The sequence below is a fragment of the Phocoena sinus genome, chromosome 4 (assembly GCF_008692025.1).
Source record: "Phocoena sinus isolate mPhoSin1 chromosome 4, mPhoSin1.pri, whole genome shotgun sequence".
Lineage (NCBI taxonomy): Eukaryota > Metazoa > Chordata > Mammalia > Artiodactyla > Phocoenidae > Phocoena > Phocoena sinus.
The window spans coordinates 62,084,657-62,111,559 of record NC_045766.1 but is presented as its reverse complement, the minus strand read 5'-3'; the positions used below and the strand labels follow the sequence as shown (position 1 = coordinate 62,111,559).

Sequence of the window (26,903 nt, the reverse complement as noted above, 5' to 3'; positions counted from 1 at the left end):
TAAACAATTCAAATGAAAGTTAAAAAGGTAATACAGGGCTTCCCTGGTGGTGCAGTGGTTGAGAGTTCGCCTGCTGATGCAGGGGACACGGGTTCATGCCCCGGTCCGGGAAGATCCCACATGCCGTGGAGCGGCTGGGCCCGTGAGCCATGGTCACTGAGCCTGCGCGTCCAGAGCCTGTGCTCCACAACGGGAGAGGCCACAACAGTGAGAGGCCCGCGTACCGCAAAAAAAAAATAATAATAATAAAAATAAAATAAAAGGTAATACATTTAGAGGTGGGCTAGGAACTAGGTGTTTACTTTGAAAAGTAAAGGTATCAATCTACAGCATGGAAAAAGGAATCAGAAGGAGTGATGCTACGAGAGACAGCGGAAGCTAGATGGTCATCAAATTCTTCCTGAAACATGTCTTCATGGCACACCTTCATTATTTTCTTTACATTGATAACAACTCATCATGTATGCTCATGTTCAAATGGAAACAAAAGTATTCCTTCAAGATGTAATCAATTTTCCAATCATGTATTTAGAATAATCTCTGTAACTATTACTCCTGCTAATATTAAAAATCAAGAGCTGACTATACTATTTGGATATCATGAGCCAGTTTCTTCAACTCAATTTATTTCCTTTGATTTCTCATCTATGTATTATGAAAAACTAAATTTTATTAACATACCTTGGGTCAAGAAGACTCCTCAAAAATTTGAAAAGCAAAACCTGGTTCTGAAGAGAAAAACAATAAAAAATACAATTAAATATTAAAACGAATTCTTCAAACTATGCCATGGTAAATAACTCTAGAATATCCCTTTAAAAAGCACACACGCATATGACTACTTCCATTATGCCCTCTGTACAGATCTAAGGAATTCTAAAGAATCATTTGGAGGTCATTTTCTCTCAGTAATTCTAATCATTGTCACATACTCAATTTTGAGAGTAGAAGAAATTCAAACACCTTGGTTATTGGTACCCCACCCCTGCCAAAAGAAAAAAAAAAGGCCCTCTATTGAGACAAATCCCTTAACAGTTACCAGCATGAAGACCCTTGGAATGGCAGGTGCTCTGAACTGCTCTGGCTACAATGACGGGTACACACTGCCTCACCTGGTCCTCCTTGTGACAACAGCCAACTCTGAGACAGTTAATCTAGGTGGGGTGGGAGGCTGAGGCCCAAACAACAACCAGTACCAAAAAAGCTCATTAACTCCTCAATATAATCAACTACAGAAGAGATGGCAAACAGGTTAGCAACTAATATGCAAAACGTCTGGCTTCTGTTTCTTCCACTTTTTAGCTATGTGACTTTGTGTAAGTCACTGACTCTCGTAAGCCATTTGGTTTACTTATGTGAAAAAGAGAACACCAATATCTTCTCTTCCTCCTGCACAGGACAGAGGTGAGAATTAAGTGAGATAAATCTTAGAATACTATATGAATATTAATAATGTTTCTAAGTTCTTAAGAAAGCTGAGCAAAAATTATTATAGTTTTCCTTTTTTCTTTATTTTTTGACACACTCTACTTCACCTATAAAAAGCAGGGGATCTCAAAACCAAAAAGGATTAATGTCATTTAGAATTTAACATTTTAAATATATTTATCAGTCTTTGATTTTCTATCTTTTTCCTGGCCTATCACTTTGTTTTATTTTACATGGCTTTCCTCTGGTTATACCTTAATATTCTGGCTTATTTTTCATTTCAAGAATTCTGAAAATAACTGGTCGGAGGCATATTTCTTGCCATCAAAAGTGAAGGTAATTTATAAAATTTGTGTGGGATTCTTATACAATCAATAAAGCTCTGCAATAAAAAAAATATTTCATTTCTTTAAAAGGAATGTGTAAGACTCCACAAATAGTCCATGGTCAAGAGCCACCTTTTTTTTGTGTGTAAATTATTTCAGCTTTTATATATTTGTCTAATGAATGACATTATATTCATTTACCTAGCCTCTCTACCTCTAAATATTTTAAAGCCTGTAGGAAAAAGAAAATCCTGCAATGGATAATCTTACATTTTTTTAAAAAAATGTAGATCTAGTTTTGTTTTGTTTTTTAATATTTATTTATTTATTTGGCTGTGCCAGGTCTTAGTTGTAGCATGCAAGATCTTCATCGTCACATGCGGAATCTTTAGTTGCAGCAAGAGGGCTCTTAGTTGCGGCATGCGGGATCTAGTTCTCTGACCAGGGATTGAACCTGGGCCCCCTGCGTTGGGAGCAAGAAGTCTTAACCACTGGACCACCAGGGAAGTCCGATAATCTTATATTTTAAATGACAATAACATCACTATAGACAAGAAGATTCATCAAAATTGCTGACTTTTAAAAGACGGAGATGCTCTGTGGGTTGAGAGTAGTTTTAGCAGAAATGTACCCCCCTCACTAGAATGGACTGGATGACCCTCCATGTACTTCCTCAGGATCCTGGGCAGTCCTCTATCATCATTCAAGTCAAACTATTCTATAATTATCTTTTGGCTTATCTGTCTTCTTGAGCACAGGGATACATTTACAGTTGACCCTTGAAGAGTACAGATTTGAGCTGAGTGGGCTGACTTACACGTGAATTTTTTTCAATTAATATATTGGAAAAAATTTGGAAGATTTGCAACAATTTGAAAAAACCTGCAGGCTAACCACATAGCCCAGCAATAGTGAAAAAATTAAGAAAAAGTTAGGTATGTCATGAATGCATAAAATATACGTAGATACTAGTCTATCCTTACATAGGCATGAGTGATAATAAATGTAAAATATGCCTCTCTCTCTCCCCCTCTGTAGTAATTGGAGAAACTGCATGTCAACCCACCATCACATATGTTTTTTTTAAAAAGTAACAATGTTTCCAATACTGTATCATGAATATGACTGTAATACTGTATGCTATAAAAATTTTATAACAATTCACTCATTGGTGTATACGTTAGGCTACTGTGAAGCAATCATATCAATTACACTAGACTACCATAGAGCAAACATTTGCTTTTTCATTATCAATGTATGAATTGTTATACCTGTAAATAAATACAAATTTCTTTTTCACATCTTTTCATTTTTGATGTCTAGTGTTAGTAATATGTATAACAGTACTTTGTTTAAGACAATATTGATATGGGTACTGACAGACAGATGATTCATCTTATAAAAAGATGACATAAATGTACAGTATTGATAAGTTTAGTTCAGTACTGTAAATGTATTTTCTCTTCCTTATGATTTTAATAATATTTTCTTTTCTCTAATTCCCGTATTCTAAGAATACAGTATATAATACATATAACATACAAAGCATGTGTTAATTGACTGTTTCTGCTATTGGTAAGGCTTCCAGCCAACAGTAGGCTATTAGTAGTTAAGCTTTTGGTTAAGTCAAAAGTTATACAAGGATTTTTGACTGCACTGGGGTTGGCACCCCTAACCCCCGCATTGTTCAAGGGTCAACTGTATATGTTTTTGTATCCTTAGCACTTTATCATGGTTTTGGCCCACAGCAGGTACATAAATATTTATTGAATTAGCGGATGAGTCCTTATCTTGATTTAATGGACTTCATCATGCTGGACAACCAACCCTACATCTGGGAGTCATTTTTAACTTCACCCATCACATTCAACTAATTTCCAAGCCCTATACATTTTATTTCACAAACGTATCTTCGACCTGTCTTCTCCACTGCCACTGCTTTCATCCTGTCCTCACTGTTTTTTGCCAAGACCTTTTGCCTTCCAACTGGTCTAACTGTTCTCTCCTCCATCTGCTCTCTTTGCCAGTCCATTCTCCATACTACAGAATTAGTTTTCTATAAAATGAATCTAATGGTATAATTCCTTTGCTTAAAAAACTTCAGTAATTCTCCAGCACACAGAAGATATAGCATAATTTCTTAGCATTACATATAAGATTGTTCAATATCAGCCCCAAAAGTCTATTTCCCAGTCTCTATACTTTTAACTCCTTCCCTCCAATATACCTTTGAAAGCTTAATCTGATGCTTCTTCCACCATTGTCTTTACCACATCATCCTCTGAATATGCATGTTGCTTCAAGACTTCATCAAGTCTTTACATACCCAGAACCCTTTATCTAGAATGCCCTTCCCAATTCTCTGCCTAGAAGACTGATACCAATTATTCAAGACCCAGTTCAGGCATATGTGGGAACTCTTGTCTGCTTCTCTCACACAGTCTGTCACTCTCTCCTCTTATTCCTACAGCACTTTTTTACATATGTCTGGTGTAGAGCTTATAACACTGTGCTGTGGTTATATAAGTGCTTCTCTGTTCCACAGGAAAAAGTAAGAAAAAGACTGTATTCTTATTTGTGTCCCCCAGAGCCTACTATACTGTGGGGTACAGAGTGGCACCACGGTAGTGTGTAAATGAATGAATTCCACATCTCTGTCTCATGTCAGCTGCCTCCCACTCACTGCTTTGGTTTCCTTCTTGCATACCTAACCCCTACTACTATTACTGCTACTTGAGGACTCTGGGTTGTGCTACACGTTCCTGTCATTGTCCTATTCCCTATCTCTATCACTTGTGGCCATAACGGTAATAAGCAAAACTCACTACTAGCACTGCCGCAGTAGTGACAAGTGAAATATTAGGTCCATTAAATAGTACTTCAAACTGAGCATCTCAATATTCAGCATTAATATACCTGTATTCTAGCTAAGATTTTCCGAGAAAAATTCTAAATAGTCAGCATTGGGACTTCCCTGGTGGCGCAGTGGTTAAGAATCCACCTGCCAACGCAGGGGACACGGGTTCGAGCCCTAGTCTGGGAAGATCCCACATGCCCCAGAGCAACTAAGCCCATGTGGCACAACTACTGAGCCCACGTGCCACAGCTACTGAAGCCCACACACCTAGAGCCCGTGCTCTGCAACAAGAGAAGCCACCGCAATGAGAAGCCAGCGCACCACAACGAAGAGTAGCCCCCGCTCGCCGCAACTAGAGAAAGCCCGCACGCAGCGACAAAGACCCAACGCAGCCAAAAATAAATAAATAAATAAATAAGCAATAAAATAAATTTTATTTTTATTTTTTTATTTTTTTTTTTAAAAATAGTCAGCATTAACCCAGTAGGAGGATGACAAAAGTCTGAATAAATAACATGAACCCTGAAGAGAATATGGTTGCAGTCACTATAGCAAAAGATATGGAGAGGTGGGTGGGTGGCAGGGGGAGAGGACCCTCTGTGGATTATGATTTCTAGGTAACTACAGGTTGTATTTCCAAAAATATTTCTGTGATGTTAATATTTGTTATGCACAAAGATGAACTCCCTCATTTCTAGACTCAGAGATTATCACACAATTGCTTCCAAATACACACACACACACACACACACACAATGTGTAGAAACTGCTATTAAAAGGCAACTATCAACTGAAGAAATTACTATAGTCAAAAGTTCTTAGGTGGATATTCAATCATTGTCTCTCCACTAGATGCTTCTTCCCAGTATATATTGTGAAGTTTACCTGAAGTTTTTTAATGACTGTTTCAATCTGTTCAGAAAAGTGAGTAGCAACCAGCTCTGCAGCTTTACAGGGCTTCAGGGACACAAGCTCCTGTAACGAAAGAAAAATATAAAATAATCTTCATTGTTAAAGTTAAATAGAATTTCCACAGATGTGAAGTATGATCACCTACATCAATATTTTCATGAGCTTCTACACTGCATTTCAGGAAACCTCAATATACGGCCACAATTTAAAGACATATTGCAAATGAGTAAAATTAGAAAAGCATCATGTAAAAAATCAGATTTTGATATGAAACGTAATTCAGAATTCTTAGAAAATGAAAGCACTAAAATTCTGGATTTAGGCCATGATATCTACAGGATGAATGGAAGGAACAAAAGCTTCCCAAATTCTCTGCCAGTGAATTTACCCTTGAGCTTAAAGTAATAACTTAAAGAAATGGAAAAAAGAAGACCACAGTTGTAATTTCTCTAGCTAAGAATTCTAAAACTTTACCTCTGATGCCTGGTAGATTTTGAAACCAGAGGTGTCTTAAGAAATCAACTTCAGGTCATAAGTCTTAAATGAGACTAAGAGGTTGACCACTGTTAATAAGACCTATTTCTGTCAAATCTAAGACTTCCAACCTGCCCTCTCCTGAACTTTCCTAGACACTACAGGCTTTCCTTTTCTTCTTGAAACTCTCTTCTTGGTTTCTGTGATCCTATTCTACCTTTTCAATTGCATGTTCCATGGCTAAAATGACAAGACCGTCTATAGATCAACATATTATATTGTCAAATAAAAATAAGACAAGTTATTGTGATGGCAACATTTGTGATATGTATCTAATAATTTTGTGTTAGTATGTGCAGATTAATAATACTTAGATGACACAAGTTACTGTAGTTTAAACTACTTTTATATGATACATCTCAAAACAGAGAAGGCACAACTAATCAATATCACATATGAAAAGGGGGATATTACTACTGATCTTCAGGCATTAAAAAGATAAGAAACTATTATGAATTAATTTATGTTGAAGATTTAAATATTTAGTCAAAATGGATAAATTCCTAGAAAAATATAATATAATAAACTGACGTAAGAAATAGAAAACAAGGGCTTCCCTGGTGGTACAGTGCTTAAAAATCCACCTGCCAATGCAGGGGACATGGGTTCGAGCCCTGGTCTGGGAAGATCCCACATGCCGCAGAGCAACTAAGCCTGTGTGCCACAACTACAGAGCCTGTGCTCTAGAGCCTGCATGCCACAACTACTGAAGCCCGCGTGCCTAGAGCCTGTGTTAGGCAACAAGAGAAGCCACTGCAATGAGAAGCCCGCGCACCGCAACAAAGAGCAGCCCCTGCTCACCGCAACTAGAGAAAGCCTGTGTGCAGCAACAAGGACCCAATGCAGCCAAAAATAAATAAATAAAAGAAATAAATTAAAAAAAAAAAAGAAATAGAAAACATGCATTGATTTTTAACCACTAAAGAAACTGAATGGTCAAAAATCCTCCCATATGAAACACTACAGGCCCAAATAGCTTCACTGGTAAGTGCCCAGCAATCATTTAAGGAAGAAGTAATTCCAATACCAATTAATCTCTTACAGAGAATAGAAAAAAGGAAGCTACTTCAGCTCACTGTATAAGGCTAGCAAAATTTTGATACCTAAACTCAGTAGAACAACATAAGAAAGGAAAGGAAAATTATAGACCAGTATTAATTGTGAACACTAATAAATAAAAAAAAATCCAACAATATACAAAAAAGAAAATATATCAGATTCAAGTTGCATTTACCCATAGAATTCAAGGCTGATTTAATATCAATAAAATTTATGACAAAAATAGAATAAGGGAGAAAAGATGATAAAATTCATTCATGAGAAAACTGTCAGCATAGTAGAAATAGAAGACTTCCATAAAAATCTTTACAGTAGGGCTTTCCTGGTGGCGCAGTGGTTGAGAGTCCGCCTGCCGATGCAGGGGACACGGGTTCGTGCCCCGGTCCGGGAAGATCCCACATGCCGCGGAGCGGCTGGGGCCATGAGCCATGGCCGCTGAGCCTGCGCGTCCGGAGCCTGTGCTCCGCAATGGGAGAGGCCACAACGGTGACAGGCCTGCGTATCGCAAAATAAATAAATAAATAAAAAATAACTTAAAAAAAAAAAAAAAAAATCTTTACAGTAAACATTGTACATGTTAGAAATAAAATTTTTAAAATATCATTAATAGGCTTCCCAGGCGGCATTGTGGTTGGGAGTCTGCCTGCCAATGCAGGGGACATGGGTTTGAGCCCTGGTCTGAGAAGATCCCACATGCCGCGGAGCAGCTAAGCCTGTGTGCCTCAACTACTGAGCCTGCACTCTAGAGCCTGCGAGCCACAACTACTGAGCCCACGTGCTACAACTATTGAAGCCTGCACACCTAGAGACCATGCTCTGCAACAAGAGAAGCCACCACAACGAGAAGCCCACGCACCGCAATGAGAGAGTAGCCCCCGCTCGCTGCAACTAGAGAAAGCCTGCGTGCAGCAACGAAGACCCAATGCAGCCATAAATAAATAAATTAAACTAATTTAAATAAATAAACAAAAATAAAAATATCATTAACAATAGCACTGTTATGCTAAAATATATGAAGTTGTGACAGTAAATCTAACAGTGGATGAAAAGTCTCTACAGAAGAAATTATAAAACTTTATAGAAAGTTATTCAATAAACGGTTACACCAAATGGTCATAAGGTAGAAGACTCACAATGTAAAGATGTCAATTAAATTAAAAATGATTGAAAGATTCAATGTAATCCTTGTCAGAATCATAAGGTTAGAAATTGCTTTTGGTGGAACTTGACAAGCTGATTCTAAAATGAATTTGGAAGTAAACAGCCAATACTCTCTGAAAAAACATGAAGACTTATAAAACTACAATATTTCAAGTAGTGTGGTACATGTAGAGACAAAGACCAATCAAACAGAAGAGAGCCCAGAAAAAGAGACAAAACACAGAGATCCTTGGTATACTTATGATAAGGTAGCACTGCTGAGCTTTTAAAATAATTGTTGCTAGCACATAAATCAATGGAACAGGACAGAAAGCCCAGAAATAAACCCACGCACTTATGGTCAATTAAACTACAACCAAGGAGGGAAGAATATACAATGGAGAAAAGACAGTCTCTTCAATAACTGGTGCTGGGAAAACTGGACAGCTACATGTAAACGAATGAACATAGACCATTCTCTAACACCATGTACAAAATGAACTCAAAATGGATTAAAGACCTAAATGTAAGACCAGATACTATAAAACTCCTATAGGAAAACATAGGCAGAACACTCTGACATAAATCATAGCAATATTTTTTTGGAGCTATCTCCTAGAGTAATGGAAACAAAAGCAAAAATAAACAAATGAGACCTAATCAAACTTACAGACTTTTGAACAGCAAAGGAAACCATAAACAAAATGAAAAGACAACTTACAGAATGAGAGAAAATATCTGCAAATGATGTGACCAAAAAGGGATTGATTTCCAAACAGCTCATACAGCTCAATTAAAAAAAAAAAAAAAAAAAACACAATTGAAAAATGGGCAGGAGACCTAAATAGACATTTCTCCACAGAAGACATACAGATGGCCAGCAGGCATATGAAAAGATGTTCAACATGGCTAATTATTAGAAAAATGCAAATCAAAACCACAGTGAGGTATCACCTCACAGATCAGAATGGCCATCACCAAAAAGTCTACAAATAGTAAATGCTGGAGAGGGTGTGGAAAAAAGGAACCTCCTACACTGTTGGTGGGAATGTAAATTGGTGCAGCCATTATGGAAAAACAGTACGGAGGTTCCTCAAAAAACTAAAAATAGAACTACCATATGATCCAGCAATCCCACACCTAAGCATATACCCAGAAAAAATGAAAACTCTAATTCAAAAAGATACACACACCCCAATGTTCATAGCAGCACTATTTACAATAGTCAAGACATGGAAGCAACCTAAACGTCCACAGACAGATGAATGGATAAAGAAGATGTGGTATATATATACAGTGGAATATTACTCAGCCATAAAAAAGAATGAAATAATGCCATTTGCAGCAACATGGATGGACCTAGAGATTATAATACTAAGTGAAGTCAGACAGAGAAAGACAAATATCATATATCACTTGTATGTGGTATCTGAAAAAAAAATACAAAGGAATTTATTTACAAAACAGAAATAGACTCACATACATATATAGGAAACAAACATACATACATAGAGAACAAACTTATGGAAGGGGGGAGGGATAAATTAGGGATTTTGGATAAACAGATATATACTACTATATATAAGATAAATAAATAACATAAATAGCATAGGGAGCTATATTCAAATATAGTTTATATATTCAAATATATTAAAATATCTTGTAATAACCTATAATGGAAAAGAATCTGAAAAAGAAAAAAATATATATGTATAACTGAATCACTTTGCTGTACACCTAAAACATTGTAAATCAACTATACTTCAATTTTTAAAAAGGAGGAAAAAAAACTGTTGCTGGAGAACTGGGCATCCATATTTTAAAAAATTAATTGGGGGGCTTCCCTGGTGGCGCAGTGGTTGAGAGTCCGCCTGCCGATGCAGGGGGCGCGGGTTCGTGCCCCGGTCAGGGAAGATCCCGCGTGCCGTGGGGCGGCTGGGCCTGTGAGCCATGGCCGCTAAGCCTGTGCGTCCGGAGCCTGTGCTCCGCAACGGGAGAGGCCACAACAGTGAGAGGCCTGCGTACCGCAAAAAAAAAAAAAAAAAATTAATTGGATCCCCACCTTAAATCATATACAAAAGTGGATTCAGGTGGATCTAAGATTTATAGGTGAAACAAAAAAACAAGAAAGCTTTTAGACAATAATATAGGACTTCTTCAGTACCGAAGGAAAAAATTGATTATTCTGACTACTTTAAAAAAAGAAAACTTTTCTTAAAAAGAAACATAGAAAAAAAGCCACAGAGTAGAAGATATTTGCAACATGTATCACTGAAAAAAAGACTAACATCCAGGATACATAAAGAACTCCTACATCAATGAGTACAAGATACATTCTAACAGAAAAATGGGCAAAAGACTTGAACAGGGACATCACAGAAAGGAAATTTAAACAGCCAATAAATATGAATCTATCAATTGCATTAGTAATTAAGGATATGTAAATTTAAAACATAATGAAATATCATTATTCATCCACTAGACAGACAAAATTTTAAACTCTAGCAAGAATACAGAGTCAATGGAAAATCTCACATAATGCTGGCATCTGCTTACGTTTAATATATTTATCCCAGTTCATTGGCAACTACAGACCCTAGAACGGAGATTATCAAATGTTAACATGCATCAAAATCACCAGGAGGGCTTGTTAAAAGGTACTGCTGGGCCCTGCCCCCAGAGTTTCTGATTCAGTAGGTCTGAGGTGAAGACTTAAACTGCATTTCTATCGAGTTGTCAGCTGATGCTGTAATGCTCTACCAGGGATCAAACTGAGAACCACTGTTCTAGAGAAATGCATGTGGTAGCTGTGTTCAAGACGCATATGTAAGCATGATCCTGGATGGACTACTTTTAATAGTCAAAAACTAGAAACAACTGAAATGTCCATTAACAGTATTGGATAGACTGTGATATACTTGTAAAATTTAACACTATACAGTAAAATAAAAATGAACTAGCTACAAACAATAAAATGTATAAATTTCTCAAAATACTAAGAAAAGAAAATACAGAGTATAACTCCATTTATATAAGTTCAGAAACAGGCAAAACAAAAATACATATTTTTAGGGGTGCAGGCAGGTACAATAACAATATATAAAAGTGCAATAAATTATCAGAAGAACGAGGATAATGAATATATTAGTAAGGCAGTGAATTGTGATAAGAAAAGGATACATGGGAACAGTCTGGGATACTGGAAATAACTCTATTTCTGGGATGTTGGCTTTTTAATTTTTTATTAAACTGTACTTTTACGCACTTTTTTGTTTCTTTTTTATATTTCAAACTCAAAAATATTTTTTAAAATCTCATGAAACGTGTGTTGTCCATATTGGAAAAAACCATCTTTACCAGAGATTCTTTACTTGAAATCTACAGACCCAGTCTAAGAATGTCTTTTAGGGAGTCTGTGGATCCCTGAAATAGCAAACGAAATTATGCGTCTGAGCACATGCACAACACTATAAGGCACAGGTCCAAATCTTTCACTAGATTCTCAAAGGAGATCTATAACCCCCAAAGTGTTAGGAACCACTAATCTATACACTATGTAGACTGAAAACTTTATTATGAGGGCTTTCCCCCTACGTATTTAATGTTGATTTTGTTTACATTACCAAAGCCACACAAGTCCTTCAAAAGTGTCTATAGATTTCTAACGTGGCCTTAGGAAGTATTAAAAAGTTCAAGGTGAAAAAATGCACAGATGTGGGAAAAATAGCAGAAATAATTGCTGTGCAGAAACAATACTTCTTGCTTCTCCAGTATGAGTTTTCTGCTGAATAATTTGTTTGTTCATTGATTAATTCATCATGTTTCACATTATGTGGAGAGACACAGCTTCATTTCTGGATGTCTGGAGTCCATGTGCTCAAACCACTGCATAATGCAGATGAAGTGAAATGAACAATGAGGCATAATGTAACTATGGAGACTTAAAGGGGATGATGAAAGGAAAAAGAATACAAGATGATTAGAGGAAAAAAAGATATAATTCAAAGTAGAAGAAGGTTTTCTTGGGTTCTTTCACCAAGATATATTGATCTTATTGTTAGCAGGAATACGATAAGACTAAAATTAATAACATATATATGTTCTCAATCCTATAGATGAAAGTGTGGAAATTACTTCAGCCCACTGACTGCACCACCTTTCACACCAGATGTTTCACATAAGATGCTGTTCACATTTCTGATCTTTCTAAACGTTACAATTATCAGGAACTAAAAGTATTCACACTACATGCAATGTTTTCTCAAAGTTTCAGAGCTCTTATTATTTTTCATATGTAAAAAAATTTTTAAACCATGTTGCATAATCATATCTTTCACTACATCTCTAAACCCATCACCAGAAGTTACCTGATCCTTGCTACAAGGAGGAGGAGAGAAACTCTGTAGATATAAATGTTATTTCCAAAACTCGAATTACCTCAACATCCTTCATTACTACTTTTTTTCAATAATTAGTGACCCATAATACAGAACAGATTAAAACAAATCTCTAGCTCTGTTGGTTTCTGAGGAATACTGTATTTATGAACCTAAAGAAACTAAAGTGAGGAGTGATTTTTGGACCTCTTTTTAGAATGCATTCTGATCACATGTTCATTACACACATATTCGTCTCTCCATTTAGGCATCTATAAGCAAGTTTTTAAAAAAGAACTTTTAGTTTCAAAGTCAACTCTTGCATTCTTGTAAAACAGCATGCATAAACAAAATCAGAATCATCATCCTCTTACATAAAGAAGGGAAATACATCAGAGAGAACAACTCATTGCAGTAATGTTTCTAAAATTCCATCAGGTGACTAGGGGGAATGGCTCCGTCATGTAGTAGAGAAAAAGATCAGTAGTACTTTCAGAATTTCTAAGAACACTGTAAAAACCCACTAAAATTCCAGTTTGTCAACTAGCTGGTTGAACATGAGTTATTTTCAGAAGTCATGATGTAATAAATTGTACATGACATGGGTTTTACGAATACAAATGTGAGGCAGAATTATCTGAAAAAGATGTTAATCCTCAAGCAAATCAATTTAATAATATAATACCTCCAACTGCTTAGTTAGAAAAACTTAATTTGGGAGCTATCCATACAAATGGGAAAGTTTTAAAAATTCTGTTGAATCAGTACCTCAATATGATCCATTGCCTTCTGCCATACAGACTGCTTCTCCTCTGCACTGTGTCCAGGAATGGATAAGATATTGGTGAATGTAGTTAAAGACTTCGTCCTGAAAAGCACAAGACAATATAATTCATTCATTCATTCACTCAAGCAATATTTAGTCACTATCTACTAACTGTACCCAGTCTTGGTAAATATCTGTTATTTGGAGATGGAAAACCATTTGGAGATAGTTAACTGATGGCGACTGACTTAAAAGAGTAAGAGTAATTGTTTAAGTTTAGGGTAGATTCTTAGAAGTTGCAAATCTGTTCCAATTAATGTTAGTCTCAATTTCATTAACCTACAGTGAATATCATTCTTTTGCTTTGGTGGTCTCTGTCAGTATTCCCAATTTATCTCAAATCACTTTTGCCCCTTGCCCGTTTATGCTCAACTTACAATGATCTAAGCTTCATTTATACGATCTCTATTCAGTTCCTTGAACATGTCAAAAATTTTCCCACCTCAAGATCCTTTGCATATACTGTTCCTGATCCTGCAACATTTTTCTATTGGCTCTGGCATGACTGGCTTCTTCTCAAATTCCAAAACTCAGTTTATAAGTCATTTTTATCTGAGATTCCTTCCCTGGCTGCTTTGTATAAGTCAGTTTCCCCATTATCCTCTCATGTTGCACCCAGTTTCTCTAGTGCTTATCACAATTTGTAACTAAATATTTGGTTTTCTTACGGTCCATCTCCATCACTAAACTATGTTATAAAATTACAGGAACTATATATGTTTTAATTATCAATATATACTTGGCTAATAGCAGGCACTCAATTAAACTCTACTGAACAATGAACAAAACTTTAAGTCAGCAAACATATGTCCAAATATTTTCTACTGAATAGTTACACCTACTGAATAGTTATTTCTTCTTGATAAGGGGACGAGGGGGACTGAGTAAGAAAAAAGGGTAAAGCTGTCTCTTAACTCACCTCTCTTAGTGGGTCACGTAAGTAGCAATCAATAATTTTGTCATACTGGTGTTCTCGTTCATACATAAATTCACAAATTTGATAGCTAGAACATAAAAGGAAAAACTTCAGTGTACCAAACAGTCAGGTGGTTATTAGCTTATTGTTTCAAGACATTTGCTCAGGCATAGAGGTTAGTATTAAGGAAAATGAATATAGTAGATGTGATTTCTATTGTTAAATGAAGTTATAGTACCTGCCGTTCCTCTAAATATATGTTTAAGATGCTGCTGAATACTACGTTTATAAGAAATTTCAAAGCTGGGTACAAAAATAAATGTTAAAGCAACAATGCGTCACATAAAAATAGTTACTATATACATATCAATATAGTCCAATTATATGAAATTTCCCTATTCAGAATTAAATATGTCAAATGAAATATTCAACAAACTAAATAGTAGTTGCTAACATATTGCATCTTATTTGCTATGTTAAATTCTGCATTGTTTATAATATATATAACTGTCAAAAATCTATGAAATACCATGGAAATTTTAAGTAAAAAACTACAATAATAAATCATAAGGCTGCTATTTCATTTTCACACTAAAATGTACAAGCACTTCAAATTTACTTGCTATTAATTTCTGCAAATCTAACTAATTTCTAGACTTGAAAGGCAAAAACTTTTTGCACCCAGGTTTTTTTTTGTTGTTACATGCATAACTTTTCTTAAAAAAAATGGCAATGCATAAATAAACTGGGCTTCAAGTTAGAGAAATGTAATTTAATAGTTCTATGGGAACTAATACATGGCTTCAAAGCAACTTACAATTCTGCCTTTTCTGCCATACGGATGAGCGACTCTCTTCAAATTGAACTATGCCTCCAGCCTGCAGCAATTCTAAAAGGACCTGAACATTTAAAATAAATGAGTAAAAACACTTTGGAATCTACTCTTATTTATTAGCTCTTTAAGGGTCCATTCAGCCACAGAAACCATACCTTTTTTGCTTTTGTCTTATTATGTGCTGATGTTTCAGTTTGGCTTTCATGTATACAAGGGATTAGACTGCCATTATAATGTTGATCATATTGTATTTAAATCTTACAAAAAGGTAAACAGCTCTATTTTCAAACATGGAAGGAATGCCAAAGTGTTTGCAAACAAAGCCTTATTAGATATTAGAATATCTAATTGACCCTCCACTAAGCTAAAAACTTTCATATGTATTCTTTCAATAAGTGAATTTTTGTCTGGTGCCTTTATGACTTATGGCTCTTTAAAATCTGTTGCCCACAGGTAGTATCCATGTTCATGTGTTAATTTTTCTAACTAAACTTGGGGTTTCTCAGAGTATAGCATTATTCACAAGAGCTAAAAGGTGGAAACAACCCTAATGTCAATCAATGGATAAATGGATGAACAAAATATGGTATATACATATAATGGAATATTATTCATCCTTAAAAAGGAATGAAATTCTGACACATGCCACATATCTATAAACCTTAAAAACATCATGCTAAGTGAAATAAGTCACAAAGGACACATAATGTATAATTCCACTTATACGAGGCACCTAAAGTAGTCAAATTCACAGAGACAGAAGGTTTAATAGTTGCCAGGGTGCTGGGGAGGGGTAACAAGGACTTACTGTTTAATGGGTCAGAGTTTCAGTTTGGGACTATAAAGTTCTGGAGACAGATGGTGGTGATGGTTGCACAACAGTGAGATTATATTAATGAGAACTGTACACTTAAAATGCTTAAAATGACAAATCTTATTGTGTATATATATTTGACCACAATAAAAAACAAAGAAAAATACTGGGGGTTCATGTAATTAATCTTTACCACACTAAGTAGCTGAATAAAAAAAGGTGACCAGGATGTTGAGATATCAATATTTTAAAATAAATCTCAAATATAATAGAATCACTACATAGTCATTAGAGCAATATGAGAAAGCTCTCTCCTACATTTAAGTTCAAGATCCAGAGTAACACTCTTTCTCAGAACTCCAGGAAAACCATTTAACAAAGCATTTTTCTAACACAGGAAATTGATTACTTTCAAGTCAAATTTTTTTAAAAGGCAGAAAAGAAATAAAACCTATCCTACCCTCTACACCTTCAGAACTCTAATTTAATCCATTTTGAGTATTATAATATACTGCTATATAGAGCAATGATAGCGTGAACCCACCTGCTAGAAGCCTCAGTTTGGAATAACATAATCAAATGCCACTGCTAGAGCCAGTCTGAACCAACTTACTGAGCTGAAGCTGACTTAACTTTTCAGGAATTTTGTAAGCCGGGGGTTAAATACAGGCATTGTTAAAATCAAATTATATAAACATACAATTAAATAAATTAAAAGTGAAGGTAATCAATACCCACACTCACCACTTCCTAATTATTTTACTACATTTTACTGTGTATGCTCTCAAGGTTAGTTACTGTAGCCATATCTGTATGGTGGAAATATTACATAAGTGTGTGGTATGGTGCATCTCTCCCCAATTCCATGTGCCGGGGTGACATCATGCTAGTAGACTGAAGTCAGCCATGGTGGAATACTTACACCATGGAAACTGGCAAATGCTGTAAATCAGGGCTTGTTACATGCTCAAAGGGTTATAAAACAAAGAAGAATATGTGGACAGAGACTATATGTGACCCATAAAGCCTAAAATATTTACTCTCTGGTCCTTTACAGAAAAAGCATGCCAATTTCTGGTTAAGAAAGTGATGGAGATAATGTTAAAAAGATAGTCAAACTTAAAAGTGTGCATGTCAGAGACATTACACTATAAAATAGCACAAAAAAATTAAGGAATTATTTTCCAGTATTCAAAAACTGTTATCCGATTCAGCAAAGAAGTCACAACGCTGATGAATGAAGTTCTGACATGCTTTCACTGTTGCACTTTCATCTTATTCCCTTTAATAAATGAAAACATCAACCAACGTTCATATCAGTGTGAACCAGTTGTTAAACTTTTATCAGCATACCACTGGAAAATATTCAAATATATTGCATAAACAAATTTTGATATATGACAAACAGTACAAGAGAAAGAGTGCTGGATTAGAAGGGAAGGAATTGAGTTCTAATCTCATTTATGACCTTGAGCAATTTACTTCATCGGTTTTCTTTCTATTTTCTAAAATGAGTTGGGGAAAAAACCCCAGATAATCCCAAAGGGGATTCCCAATAATAGATTACTACATTATGATTACTTTTAAAGGTTTGGCTTTTACATTTAGGTTTGGTTTTTATTTTATTTAGTAATTTACATAAGAAGTTTTTATCATTTTATATAGCAACACCATGCATAACATGTTTCACTTTTCCTGCCAGTAGAGAAATAGGGGCAAAATGAGGGATCCACACTACTATTTGTATTCAGTATAATTTAAGAGACAATCAAAATTTTAGCAGCTGTTCTCTTCCCTAAGTCTGCAGCAGTCACGGGGCCACAGCTGTGCAGAGAAAGGGTTCGCTGTTGTAATCCTATATTCTTTATCTGAGTCTCAACCTCTGGCCTGGCATATATTACCATAAAAAATCAGCATAGCTCTCAAAGCACTTAATTTTTGTAGCTTACTTAGCTGACAAAGTCTTGCTATCAATTTTAAATAGACTGCCTCTCTTAGTGCTCACAATTACAATGGGTAAGCTTTCAAGAAATCCTATCTAGAAAGGACCCTCAAGAAAGTGGCTAAGTAGAAAGAAGTGGTAATCAATTTCTTTCTCACAGTGATTAGTGGAGAGACAGATGGATTCTAGTCTCCAGAAATGTTGAGCACTAGTGTAGTGGCACTCCCAAAAGCTGAGTGTTCCAATACTCAGGATCCTGAAGCCTTTCTGGTTCACGGCCATAGCAACTAGAAGTGGTTACCAGCTTAATGACACTGGTGGAAAGCAGCATACAACAGGTGCCAACCGTTGGTCATTAAGGAGAAGGATAAAGTTTATATTCTCTTTGATGTCATGTTGAATGCAAGACAGGTCCAGTCTGCCTAGGAATTTAGTTTGATTGAGGCTCAAACTAACAATCATCCACACTCTTTTCTGGTTGCCACTGTCTAGCTTAGTATTACGGTTTGGCACAAGTCATTTTCCCCTTATGTCTAGTGAGGTCTAGTACAGAAAGGTTCTTTCTGGCTTACTCTGTCTTCTTTCTCATTCTTTAGCAAGATGAGTGCCAGTAGTTCATACCTGCTGTCTTTCTGAGTGTCGGGAGTCATCGTCAGGACTACAAAGGAATTCAAGGACCTGGTCAAAGAAAAGGTATCTTTTTAATTGGATACCAGCATGCATGCCACACCACTGTCATAATGAAAACCATTACTACCCTTTCTATATCACCAATTCATTCACACTCGGCTCAACGAACACCACAGGTATATGGTATCTTCCCAACTGATTGGTATAGTAGATGACACAGCAGGCTTCAGGTATGCTAGCAATTTAATATATACCTTACACACATTTCTTTGCTGCTTAGAAACATGACTGGAAGCCAGCATCATCTATATACCTTAACTTTAAGATCCTCAACACTGTGGACCACACAAAGCATGGACTTTGGAGTCAGGCCACTTGAATTTGAATCCTAACCTTATTAACACTTAACAACAATATTTATTGCTAATAATAACACTTATTAAGTACGACCTTGGATGAGTGACTTAACCTCACCAGGTTTTAGTTTCCTCATCTGAAAAATGGGAGTAATAACTATCAATTTCAGAGCTACTGGGAGTATGGAGTTAACACATACATATAAAACTTTGGAACAGAGCATGGCACTATGAAGTGCTCAATAAACGCTGGTCATTATTAGCAACTTTCTCCAGATAAAAAGTATTTTCTTTGCCACCTGTGGCTTTGCGGAGATATTTAACCGGGATTAGGAAATACCTTCACAGTTAAAGTCATTTGTAAGTAAATTCAGATTTTCGAAAAGTAATCTCTCCTCCAGATACTCAACAGCATAGTCTTACTACCAGTGAAATGGGTGATTATTAAACTGGAAAATTCTTAAGCCAAGAATTCTAGGCAATTTAGAACAACAGAATAATTGGGAGAACAGAATCTATATAAACCAATCTCCACAAACCATACTCCCATGATACCAAGTTACTAGGCAGTCATACTACCCAAACACAACATTAAAAAAAAAAAAAAAAAACTAATTTAGATCCAAACTGAAAGGTGAAAAAGCTTCTACCTGGTAAGACACTTACCCAATAGGCTATTATATTAAGAAACCATGTAATCCAGTGAATTTCTCTATGAACCGTAAATAAAAACAATTCTAGTTCTTATGGTTAAAGATGCTCACCTGATCAAAAAGGGTTCTGTTTACAAACAAGGTATTGTCAGGCTTTGCAAGCTGCCGGGCAAGGAAGGTAAACAGACACCCTACTTGTGAGGGAGTAAAATCTGAATTCTCCACCATAACCTGATAAGCAAAAGAGACCATTTATTCAATATGCCATCTGGTTTGACACAGAAAAATAAATAATTAGAAGCTGGGGGAAGCCTCAGTACTAAAGACTCGAAGCTTCTTTTACTGGCTATGTAACAATTGAGTTCAATACCATTTAGAGAAGGAGCACAACTACTTGCACACCCTGAAAGCATTACAGTAATTTTTGGCATAATTTTAGGCACAAGTTGGATAAGAACTGAATTGTTAGAGAGGTGGATTTCAAAGAAATATTAATCATGTTTCCCTCTTGAATTCTTAAAAGAGAATCTGAAGTTAATTTAAATTAAAGTAGCCTTATTAAAAATTTGTCCACCAACACAGGAAGAAGGGAGTTGCCCTGGGGTTGAAAAGTAAGATAACTTGAGAGTGAAGGTATCCCAGAAAAGAACTCAGCCAGCCCACGAAAACATGAAGTGAATGGCTTCTGCCTTGTCTATAAGCAGTTTCTTGAACAGATGGTTTCATATAACAGGCTCTTTGCAACCACATAGAGTTATCAAGTCATAATCAGTCCTCTGATTTAAGTGACCTCTCATCTCCTGAGTACCTACTACTATGAGTAAGATGCTATGGTAGAAGCCTTCAAGGGAATCATGAACCAGAAAACAAGGTGAGACAGGTAAACAAATCTTAACTAAAAAGCGTAATGTGATCAATCAGCACTATTATAAAGGAACAAATGACTATGGAAGCACAGTGGGAGAAATTTAGTTCAACTGGTTAGAGAAGAAATTTGAAAAAAAAAAAAGAAAACTAGCTTTTGAACTAAGCTAAATTTAAAGCCCATGTGGAACACATGACAGGGGGAAATGTCAGGAGAAAGAGCAGTCAAGGCAGAGAGAAGAGTAGGGGCAAAAGCATGAACACAGGAAAATACAAGTTTGTCTGGAGAAACTGTGTGTTTCATTAGAATGCAGCAGCATGCATGAGGAGGAAGAAATTAGATCGAAAGGAAAGATTAGGCCTCCAATGTCATTCTAAGGAATGTAGAATTTATTCCACCAAAAACTGAGGAGTTTCTAAAGGGGCAATGAGGAGAGCTGATCATGATCAGCACTGTGCTTCAGAAAATCACCCCATCAGCAGTGTTTAGGATTAAATAACAGAAGCAAGAGATAAAAGGTACAGAGACCAAGATGCATGTGATTTCAGGGGTCCAAGGGAGAGACAGAGGGGTTCAGAACAATGCAGTGATAATGAACAGGGAAGGAGAAACAGATGCAAAAGACACTGCAGAGAGAGAGGAGACAGGGCAAGTATTCACATGTGTGGAAACATGTGGCTAAAGGAGGAATGAAAAATGGCAGGTCTTGAGCCTGACAGGCAGGGAGGAGAATGATGCCATTAACAAAGAGGGAGAATGCAAAAGTATGGGAAGGAAGGCCAGGTATTGTTTTGGACTAGACGAATTTATGGAGGCAACTCTAAAACAAATTAGGGAATAGTAGCCCATCTCACCTAGAGAAAAGTCCTAAGTTCCCCCCTTTCATTTTCCGTTCAAAGATAAAGTATAAGATTTCTCCTATAAAACATTCCCTTGGGGCCGAGCTTTTAGCCTACCTTTTCTTACTTTGCTAAGCACTATGTCCCTTTCTTTTTTTTTTTTTTACCATGCCTGCTTTTAATCCAGCAGTCACAGCTTGCTCAAGTGCATAATTAATCATTACTAGAGTATGAGGATATTTCAAGTTGTAATCTGTGTGTGTATCTAAATTCCAATTTATAATATTCAAAGAGCTTTCTATAGCTTTAAAATACCCAGTCATCACTCCCTTTCAGTGTGCAGGTCCTTTCCAAGACTCAACTCTCAGGGCCCAACTAGTGCCCTTCTCTGCTTTCAGCTCTTTCTTTTGCTCTGAAGTGTAATTTTAACTATCTGATCCTAGAAACACCTTCAAAGGAAACAGTTCTAACTCACAGCCCATTCCCTTGCTACCTCAGCAAGTTATCATCCAGTTCTAACTCACAGCCCATTCCCTTGCTACCTCAGCAAGTTATCATCCTAGAAATTTTAGCTTCTTTTCATTTCCTCTCTGACCAATTTCAGAGACCATGCTTACAAAATTTTCTGAGCAATCTTATAAAAAGTCACAAATTAACAGCTTTCCCCCTCTATATCTGCAGCCATTCAGCACCCATGATAATGCCTGAGGTTTGATGCTCCCTCACCTGTTCTCTGGTCCTTGCCTATGCTCCCTCAGAAAAACACTTTAACAAATGAGTACAACTCTATCATCAGAAATGAGAAAATAATCTCAAAAGTTCATTCTTCATTGACCCTAGGTAAATACTATCAAAACAATATACAAGATGCAGCCACTATGGAAAAAAGTATGGAGGTTCCTTAAAAAAACTAAAAATAGAGCTACCATATGAGCCAGCAATCCCACTCCTGGACATGTATCTGAAAAGATGAAAACTCTAATTCGAAAAGATACATGCACCCCAATGTTCACAGCAGCACTATTTATAATAGCCAAGACATGGAAGCAACCTAAGTGTCCACCAACAGACAAATGGCTTTAGAAAATGTGGTTTATATACATAACGGAATATTACTCAGCCATAAAAAAGAATGAAATAATGCCATTTGCAGCAAACATTGATAGAACCAGAGAATATTATACTTTAGTGAAGTAATTCAGAAAGACAAATATTATGATATCACTTATATGTGGAATCTAAAAAATAATACAAATGAATCTATACATAAAACAGAAAGAGATGCACAGATATAGAAAACAAATTTACGATTACCTATGGGCAAAGGGGGTGGGAGGGGTCAATCAGGAGTATGAGAGCAATGGATACAAACTACTATACATAAAACAGATAAGCAATAAGAATTTACTGTATAGCACAGAGAACTATATTCAGTATCTTGTAATAACCTATAATGGAAAATAACCTGAAAATATATATATATAAAACTGAATCACTTTGCTGTACACCTGAAACTAACACAATATTGTAAATCAACTCTACTTCAATTAAAATATATATATATACAAGAGCACAATTCACCAACAGTAAGAGTTTAAGTACTTCATGGAGCTTTATTTCCTTCATTTGGATCATTCTTCCAACTTAGTACAGTTTTATTTTTATTATTTTTAATTTATTTATTTTTATTTTTGGCTGCACTGGGTCTTCGTTGCTGCGTGTGGGCTTTCTCTAGTTGCGGCGAGTGGGGGCTCCTCTTTGTTGCCGTGTGCCAGCTTCTCATCGCAGCGCCTTCTCTTGTTGCGAAGCATGGGCTCTAGGTGTGCGGGCTTCAGTAGTTGTGGCTCATGAGCTCAGTAGCTGTGGCTCGTGAGCACAGGCTCAGTAGTTGTGGCACACGGGCTTTGCTGCTCTGTGGCATGTGGAATCTTCCCAGACCATGGCTTGAACCCGTGTCCCCTGCATTGGCAGGTGGATTCTTAACCACTGCACCACCAGGGAAGTCCCTTAGTACAGTTTTAAATTTGAATTCTAATTCAATCAACTTGCAAACATTTCTTGAACATCTACCAGGTTGCAGGCATTGTGCTGGACGTGTTTCTGTTTCTGGGCATGTTAAAACAATGACCAAAAAAAAAAAAAAATCCTTACAGTTGCTACCTACAGGAAATTCATTCCAGGTAGGAAAATATACATGTAAACGATTACTACAGTATGCCAAGTGTAGCATGAAGTGTTACATGAACACAGAGAAGGGGCAAATAATCAACCTGGAAGTGTGAGAGAGGGTTCTAAAAGTTTCTCATGGATGTTATTTGAGTTATGTCTTGGAAAATGGCTAGGAATTTGCCAGGCAGGGAAAGGGAAAGAAAAGGCATGGTGGGATAAAAGAAAACTCACACAAAGAACATAAGCTGTAAAGGTGACACAGAAAGTTCACTGAATTCCAACAATTTAAAACTGTTGAGAAGGGAGTCCCCTGGTGGCCTAATGGTTAGGATTCTGGGCTTTCACTGCCGTGGCCCAGGTTCAATCCGTGGTTGGGGAACTGAGATCTTGCAAGCTGTGCAGTGTGGCCAAAACAAACAAAAACAAACAAAAAACAAAACTGTTGAGGAGTTCATAATACAGAATGGCAGGGGTGGGGGCAGTGAGGAGGGTCAGAGAGGGGAGCAGTTATAGAGAAGTAGTCAGGGACCAGAAAATATAGAAGCATCTTGGATGTGGTGTTAAACAGTTTAGATGGGTATGGCAGAAACTAGTACTTGTGCTCCAACATCTGTTCCTTCCTTCTAATTTAGAAACAGAACTCCTCATTTTTAGCTAAACACATGGCCACCCACAAAATAGAGTACATTGCTCAGTCTCTCTTAGCATCTAAGGGGCCATATATCTAAGCTGGGATCAACATGATATAAGCAGAATTGCAGTACAACTTCTAAAAAATTTTCTGAAAGAAAGAACACTTTTCTTCATCTCTTTCTAAATTCAGGCTGGCTAGAATGCAGAGGTGATGGCTGGAGCCTCAGCAGCCGTTTTGGGCCAAAAGACACGAACCACATACTAAGAATAACAGCAGTAAGACAGAAGGAATGTACATCACTGATACGTTTGTGAAGCTACTCTACTAGATCAGGTTGCCTACCCTCCAGACTTATAGGAGACAACTAGATTTCCATAACAAGCTATTACTATTTTGAACTTTCTCTCACAGCAGAACTTAATTTCAACTGAGCCAAGGGGGAGCCACAGAAGAATATTAGGTAGAGGAGAAGTAAGATCATGAATTAAAGAAGGAGAAGAGGGGCTTTCCTGGTGGCACAGTGGTTGAGAGTCCGCCTGCCGATTCAGGGGACACGGGTTCGTGCCCCGGTCCGGGAAGATCCCACATGCCGCAGAGCGGCTAGGCCCGTGAGCCATGGCCACTGAGCCTGTGCGTCCGGAGCCTGTGCTCCGCAACGGGAGAGGCCACAACAGTGAGAGGCCCACGTACGGCAAAAAAAAAAGGACAAGAATAAGACCATTTGGGAAGGTACCATACTAGCCACCTGGATCAAACTGGCATTATTTGGGAGCTTAGCAATTCTATTCTCTTATTCATCACTGCCTATCTTACAAGGTCAATAAATAGCTCAAATAAGATCATGTATATAAATGAGCTTTGAAAATTATGAAGAACTATTATAAATGTAATTAATGCATTAATGTTATGCACAACTAGAGAATATTTTAATTTTAGTCTCTTGTCCAAAATAATCTAAAAGTTACTAAGAGGATGAAATCTCCATTTTATAGCCAAATGAACAGGACGAAAATTCTAAGCTTTCAACTACAAGAAGAAACTGGCGTGGCTGAAGCTATGCAGATGGACAGAAAAGGAATCATTCACTAGCAACAGTATGAATCTCAAAATAGCTTTCAACTGAGTCTAGTTAGATTTAGATTGGGATGATCATCTCTGTGTGCCTCAAATCATTCTTAAGTGTCACCATCATCTCAGTTCCATGGCAAAACTATGTATGGCACTACCTTAGCAACACAGTGGTGTTGGTATGAGACAGAAGGAGACTCTTCACATTAATTATTTCTCAAAGCATTCTGAAGTTAGTGTCCATTTCTGAATGTAAACATACTAATATAGGAATTATCACAATATGCATTTCTCAAGAGTAGCGCTCTGTAGCTGAGACACATTATAGTTTTTGAATGAATGCTTTGTCTTCAAAAGCTGAATAAAGTACTAAGACAGCATAATAAAATTTTTAAATGATTGCAACATATTACTTTATTAAACAAGATTATTTTAGAACTTGCTATCAAATAATTCAGTTTTCTTAATATAAACATCAATACAAAGACATATATTCTTTGAATACTTACTTTCAACAAAATATCCACAATACGTTGTTGATATTCTACAGCTTGCTTGTCATTTTTAAAATCTTCAAAAGTCTGAAAGGGAAAAAGAAATGTATAAAAGTAAGTATTATTTGGAAATTTTACAAGGAAACAAGATACTAAATTCTTAATAGTCAGGTTCCAAATAAGGTAACCACTCCTCATCTGGTTTTTCCTGATATACCTTTAATAAGTTATTTTTAGTGAGTTAAATAGAAAGCTACAGTATTCAATATTGCATAGTATTCTGAATAAATAAAAAGTATAAACATATAGTGATTACTATATAACCAGAAAGTGACTCAGGAAAGGAAGGCAAAGTTTACAGGCAACGAAAAAGAAAGAACACTAATGGCAAGAGGCAATTTGTGAGCAAGGGTTTGAAAAGGATGAAATACATGCTACATGCTCAGCCATCATTCCGTCCATGCTATTTGGAAATAATAACTGAAATACAGTTTGCTAACTGTCATGAAAAATAATTTTCATGATTTCCATGACAACTTGGAAAAAATGATGCTCTGTCACAATGTTAAAAACCTCAAGGATACACACAAAGAACAGGCATTCTATTTTCAAAACACTGCCAAGTACAGCATTTTTGATTTTATGCCCCTGCTCAAGTACAGCCAAATATATTTTGAATAGAACATGCACCCACGTATATGACAGCACCAGATTCTGAAAATACCTAGAAGCTACAGGATGCATATATGAAGAAATTGAAATTATATTCACTATAAAAAAATTTAAATGAAAATATTTACTGAATAATAAGCATGATGAAAGACTTGAAGATCTGCCTATGGTTTTCACTTAGCACATTTGGCCCTTAGTAATGTTTAAATCCACACAGCAATAATTTACTGCTTACGATCCTGAAGCAAAAAAATAGACTACATATTGTCCCAATAGATTAACAAAGAATTTCAAAGCCACAAACTTTCAAGACTACATCATAGTTACATTCAAACCAGAATACTTTAAATGGGCCCTGAGCTTCCCCAGCTTCTCCAAAGTACCTCGGCTCGTGCTGTTCTCTTACTAGCATGTCCTTCCTTCCCTTTTCTTGTCTGACACAGTAAGCACTTTAAACAACAACTACTGATTTGTCCAGTTAATTACAGAGGAAAATAAAATCTTTAAAAAATTTTTCTTCTTCAACTAGAATGCTTTGCTGCCAGTTAGTTAAGAAAA

At 36.4% G+C, this 26,903-nt stretch overlaps 1 protein-coding gene across 1 annotated transcript in view; it reads right to left on the bottom strand.

The window, feature by feature from the left end:
- Positions 1-26,903, bottom strand: part of VPS8 (VPS8 subunit of CORVET complex) — a 308,471-nt gene that overhangs the window by 137,864 nt on the left and 143,704 nt on the right. Inside the window, 10 exon segments of the mRNA XM_032630703.1 lie at positions 682-728; positions 5,497-5,586; positions 13,401-13,475; positions 13,477-13,500; positions 14,378-14,462; positions 15,192-15,219; positions 15,222-15,273; positions 18,587-18,643; positions 19,716-19,835; positions 25,689-25,760. Of these exon segments, the coding sequence (XP_032486594.1) occupies positions 682-728; positions 5,497-5,586; positions 13,401-13,475; positions 13,477-13,500; positions 14,378-14,462; positions 15,192-15,219; positions 15,222-15,273; positions 18,587-18,643; positions 19,716-19,835; positions 25,689-25,760 (650 nt within the window).